The 6,000-nt window shown below is 41.6% G+C and overlaps 1 protein-coding gene across 1 annotated transcript in view; it reads right to left on the bottom strand.

The window, feature by feature from the left end:
- LOC145903182 (ankyrin and armadillo repeat-containing protein-like) overlaps nt 1-5,504 on the bottom strand; it is a 29,445-nt gene extending 23,941 nt beyond the window's left edge. Inside the window, exons 1-7 of the mRNA XM_082991253.1 lie at nt 5,458-5,504; nt 4,679-4,908; nt 4,214-4,396; nt 3,732-3,857; nt 3,209-3,408; nt 2,868-3,074; nt 2,437-2,613 (exon numbers count right to left, since the gene is read on the bottom strand). Coding sequence (XP_082847379.1) covers nt 2,437-2,613; nt 2,868-3,074; nt 3,209-3,408; nt 3,732-3,857; nt 4,214-4,396; nt 4,679-4,908; nt 5,458-5,504 — 1,170 coding nt within the window. The remainder of the gene's footprint in view (nt 1-2,436; nt 2,614-2,867; nt 3,075-3,208; nt 3,409-3,731; nt 3,858-4,213; nt 4,397-4,678; nt 4,909-5,457) is intronic.
- Nucleotides 5,505-6,000: the final 496 nt, after the last annotated feature.

Below are 6,000 nucleotides of genomic sequence, written 5' to 3' on the forward strand. Positions count from 1 at the left end.
TGAACCTGACAAGAAAAGAATAACAGGAAACTGTTGTTCTAAAATAAGAAAAACTTGGGAACAGACAAGTTTTATTTGTTTGCAGAAACTTTTCTGTTGGCCGGGGAAATCGAACGTGCTCTCATCGTCCGGTGAGCAGCTCTGAAAAATCCACATTTCAGTGTTCCTGTATTTTAACGCACACTACGAGGCATTTTTCTACCCGTTAACATGTAAGGTGTTTCCCCTCGTTTGCGCTGTTTGAGGTCTTGACGGCCCTGAATAAACAAAGGTTGATATTTTTATGATTGAAATAAACCCCAGAACTTTTGCTGCATGAAAGCTTGTGTCTAAGCTCAGTAGAAATGTACGTTAACACAAATTGTAACGAACTTACTCCTCTTTTCTTTAACAATCGGCAAACCGATGGTCGCCTGTCGTTTAAACTCGGCTACAAACTCATCAGACACTTTTCCATCTTCACCCAAATTATCCGTAAGAGTGACGTAAAGGCCTTCAGTCGCTCTACATGACGTCATCAACTCTCTGCTCGCCGTTCGGTTGAAAGATAAATATCCTAAAAATGTCATCAAGTTTAAACCACGTGGAAATAGATAAATGTCAATGTAATACATAAGGTAATAGGGAAACCAAGTGCATGTTTTCCCAAACAATCTCACGTTATTTTGTCACCCGACAACTCCATAGAAATCGTATATAGACAGCTAACCTAATGCATGGGCAGCAGTTTGTCGAACCAACTGATTCTCCGACTTCACTTTACCAAGAAGTTTCTCCACAGCGCCGCAAGTGACGATGGCTTCAGGAACGCCCGCCCTCGTGTGGGCGAGTGACGCAAGGTAATCCGCTGTAATACGTCATCATTACGTCATCTTTCTTTCATGTGAAACTACAAATCACCCAAAAAGTCGAATATATATTTCAACACGTACCTGCCATTGCCACTACGTCATCGTTGACGTCATCGAGGAAGTTGACGAGCGTAATGACGCCTCTAGCGGAAGATTCGACAAGGGAAGTGTTTGTTATGATGCGAGCGAGAACAACCAGCTGTTAAATACACAACTGCTATAACTTAAAACCACTTCCTCCACGCTTTCGTCCCACATAAACCACAAGGTTTATATTATTGCATGAGGTTTTAATTCATCTCACAAAGCTGTCTAAGATACAAGATATTTCTTTCCAACTTTACCTGAAAAGCTGCGGTAGTTTTAAAAATCGGATCCTTGCACCGAAATAAATCCTCAAACGTTATGAGGCTCAAACCACCCAAGCGTGAAATCCGTTGTTGTTGTTGGATTTGGTTGAATGCGAACATGGTTAGTGCGGATACTGCTTGTAATTTCACCGCCTTAGAAAGAACAAAACAATTGTTAGTAAAAATTACTTCCAATTCGTTCACACATAAACTATGCACACGCAATTAACTTTATCGCCAATTATTTGCATGTAAATTTCAATAGAAAGTAAATACCCTGGCTTAAAGCAAGCTTCGCATTCAACAGGAGTTGTGAGAAACAAGTAGTAGAGGTGGGGATTACCCACCCGGTACTATATATTGAGCATTCTTTATTACATCACAAAGGTTTTACAACAAACCCACCATACTGGGCGAGTTGCAGACTTGCAGAATAATTTCGAATCCGAATCCGTCCAATTCGTTCAGTTTGTCTTCGTTCTCCTGACAACCGCTAACAAGACACGATAAACAATGGAGAAAATCGACCTTTAGAACAAACATCTTTTGTTTAATCGCGACTCTATGACGTAATTTCTGGTATCGCGTCACCTGCATCTTCTCGTCACGTGACGTTTTCCACACTCTGTTGACCAGCAGCTCAATGGCGCCCTCTTCGGCAATTGTGAGTTGTGAGTTCTTGTTATTTATGTGGGCTACACCTGGACCGATGTGAAAATAAAGTGAAATAATAATAAACAAATTTATCAAAAACAAACTTTAGGAAATTCACTGATTTTACAAACACAAAATATTGGATTCTGAAAGAAAGTTAAAGCTCCCTCTAATGCTTTAGAAAACAAAAAAGCTTCACGCGCAGCCATTGTCGTTATGATAATACCTGAAATGCACGTTACAGAGGTAGGAAAAATTGTCACGCACCAATGCACATCTTGTTAATAGCGTCCAGTGTTCCCATGACGACTTTCCGACTGGTTTTCTCCAACCTGAGCAACCGGATGAGCGGAGGGATAGTGTTGTCACGTGACAAACGCGCCTGACTGGATGAACTTTTCCAGCTCCATGCTGCCACCGCCTGGAAATCTTTACATTGGGTTGATTAATATTTTTTTTCATAATGGAAAGGAAAAATCAAAAAATGCCGTAAAAGAGTTCCACTAAAAGTCACCAGGTTTCAATAAAAAAATTCTTTAAACTTGACAAACTTGATTTTTGTAACTTCATTCTCTACTTACTTGAAACAGACGACACAGAGCGGTCGGAGCTTCTTCTAACGACGCCTCGTGTTGGGCTCCCTGGTTCCCTCTAGTGATGCATCCAACAGCAAGCGCAGCTTTCATCTGAGCGGGAATGCAATGTCCTCGCAATATCGCCACCAGCGGCGCTAACACTCCGATTTGAACAAATTCGTTCTGTGCAAAATCTTTGGATAAATTTTTAACTTTCTGACATTTAGGAAACAACAAAAAAGACCAATTTTAATATTTCAGTAAAACTTTTGCAAAACAACACCGGCCAAACAAAATGATTACTGCAAGCAATATAAACAACGACTTCACTTCTTGACTGAAATTATTCAATTCTTTAACAGGTGCAAAATCCCACAAGTGTGGATTAATATTTAGGTCACAATTCACAACAAGCTTCATTCCCACACCCGTTATACCTGGTTGTCCTGGTTGTCATCGCAAACAGCGGCAATCGCGTCAGCAGTCGCCGTCTGAAGCGAATCGTCCTTCACCGTGAGAAAATCAACCAGGAACCCGGAAGCTCCACACTCCATAATTCTCCGCTGGATGTCGCCCGCACCACTCGTGTCTCCCCGACAGAGTGAAGCCAGGGTGTTGATGACGTTGACAAGCACATCCACAACCTGGAACAATACAAGCTGGAAAGTTACAATTACCTTAAATCCCATGGGAAGTATACGACGGACGTGAGGCATCGGTTTTAAACCAACTGCAATAAATTTAATCCTGAATTCCCCTCCTGTTATTTCTGACTCACGTCAACTTGGAGGAGTTCAACTAACGGTCGGATACCACCATGTGCGGCGATGGGTGACGCGTTGTCATCCACGTGGGCGAGATCCGAGAGAACAACAGAGGAACGCGATTGAATCTCGCATCTCTCATCCGTAGATTCCAGATCCTGGTTCTCCGGATCAAGATCGTGGGAGGCCATGGGTTTTAACAGAGAAATAAGAGCTGCGAAAAATAGTCCCCGATTGAAAAGAAACAAGTCTGACCAATCGACGGCATATTCAATATATTTTACACTTAACTTAATCAAATGCTGTACGATAAGCATACATTGCACAAATTACATAATTTTTACGCAAAGTTACTGCAGACATGAACAGAAAACGTGATACATAAAATAGCACCGATAAAATCATGAGGGTTTCCGAGTCAGACACAGAATTTCTCTTACGTTTTTACGTGATTTTCAAAAAAATACTGAACAGGTATTCAACTACGATTTCTATCCTGACAAAAGTGAAATATTAACCACGTGACTTAACACCTACTTGGAATCGCGCCAGCGTTCGCAATCTCAACTCTGACGTCATCCTGTTCCGACATGAGGCAAATAACAGAACAAGCGAGTGATCTTAAGGGAGAAGTCGTCTCGTCTTCCAAATCCTTCCCTAAACCTTCAACACAAATGTTCACTGAGTCCTCGACCACAAAGTTCGATGGTTTGGGATTTCTGGAGTTACAACTTGGACTCCAACCACAAACACACACTCAGTGCATCCGCGTAAAGATTTAACGAAGATTATTGCGGGAATAAAACGTTGCAGCGACATCTAGCGGCAAACAACACACGTCTTTTAGTGAGTGCCAGTCAGGTTTAGTGGGTGTTTCGCCAATTAGGTCTGATCCATGCAGCTTTTGGGCCAGTGACGAAACAGCCGGGCGAACACCACGCACAGTCGCCGGGATAGCTTTAAATTAAATTTATCCGACGAAAAGCATGTGCCCACATGGACCACAGTTAAAAACAAACCAGAATCAAGGGACATGGTTCCTGACTTGGGCCTTCTTCTTGCGCTCCGGAGCAAATTAACAAGAGGAGGAACTGCATCAGCCGCCAACAGAGGGCGCCAGTAAGTTGGTGTACGATGAAGCAGAACCTCGAGGCAACGAAGCGAAGCGTCTTGGCGGGAAACGAATCGGCATTCCAGCATTTCTTAAATAGAGAATTTGTTTTTTATTGTGAGGTTGCAATAATGTTAGGGAATAATAAATAAATAAATTGTCACATTTTCCACACACAGAGTTTCCGACTTATTCCGAAAATAAACAAAATTTTCTCAAAATTACAACATCAACCGATGGAACCAAAGTTCCTTAAAGAGTCATCCGCCCTGCTAATAAATTCATAAATACATACGCATATACGCAAAAAGCATCTTCAGCGTAATTTCAGTACGTAATCCTGGTGCTATTACGCAACAATGACGTCACACACCAACCAAAGATGGCCACACGTTTAAACTTTCCTCGTCATCACCATCCTTCCTCCCCTCCAAACTAATCAAATATTTGATGACGTCAGTGTGGTAACTGAGGGCTGCTCTTTGCACGGGACCGTCATTGTTGACGTCACGCGATCGCACGGTGGCGCCAGACTTGATGAGAAATTTGAGGCAATCGTGCGCCCCACTTGAGGCAGCAACGAGCAGTGGTGTAGCGTTGTCCCTGTTTCAACAACATTGGTGAAGGCGCTCGACGTTATATTAAGCACAAAAATCCTGATCGGAATTCATGGCAAGGAGAGTCAGGGTTCGAAACCCGGAGTGGTAAAAAATCAGCAGCTGTTTTTCATTAAATTCCTATTTTCGTGACGTATTTGTTTCATTGATGACGAAATTAGCAGTGGTTGGATACCGGGTTAGTTTAAATAAGTGCATATACACAGGGATGAGTCAGACCTAACCCGAATATCGTACCTGGAATGCGCTCCACTCAGATTGTAACAACATCGCTAGGAATCACACACCTGTTTATATAATAATGTCACTGTTTCTTTTGAGACCAATTAGAATTGATGACGCAACTCTAGCAATATATGATAAATGTGCGGCAAGTTGAAAGTAAAAATAAACTAGGTTGATATGTACTGGTTAGTACAGTAATTATGGATGTGTGTTAGATCTGCGGACACATGTACGCACTGTTTCAATCTATAAAGGTCTCATCAGTGCAGCTGGTGACTGTGACACTGGCTGGGGCAGCTTGGATACTGACAGGGACACAGATTTTAACTTCATGGTGTCTGTGGTGTAAGTGTGCATGGTAGTCTACAAGCTAGCCCAGTGCCACAGTCACACCAAACTGCACTAATGAGACCTTATAGAATGAAATATTGTGTGCAAGTGTCTGCAGTTCTCATGGATTATTATGGCTCTTTACTGCTTGTAAGGAAGAAACACACATTGTGCTTGTTTTGTATTTGGACCGATTCTGTTTGAAGTCAGAATACTGCACTTCATTATATATTTGAAATTTAAGCAGGTTTAGTGCGTTTTTTCAACATGTTACAATATAAACTTGTTGTTTAAACAAACATTTGCCTGAATACTCAGGTTATAGGGTGAGAAATTCTTACCACAGACAAATCAAAGTTTGGGTAAACTTCTGACATTGTAAATGCAAGTTGAATTATAACCACCATTACTTTAATCATTATCACAGCTTTGTTTTCACCCCAAACTTATTGTACCTCATTTTTGCCATCATTTTAACACATACTATAGGTTCAAGTATTTTCCCATGGATCATCATGAGATC

Source organism: Ascidia mentula, chromosome 5 (genome assembly GCF_947561715.1).
Source record: "Ascidia mentula chromosome 5, kaAscMent1.1, whole genome shotgun sequence".
NCBI lineage: Eukaryota > Metazoa > Chordata > Ascidiacea > Phlebobranchia > Ascidiidae > Ascidia > Ascidia mentula.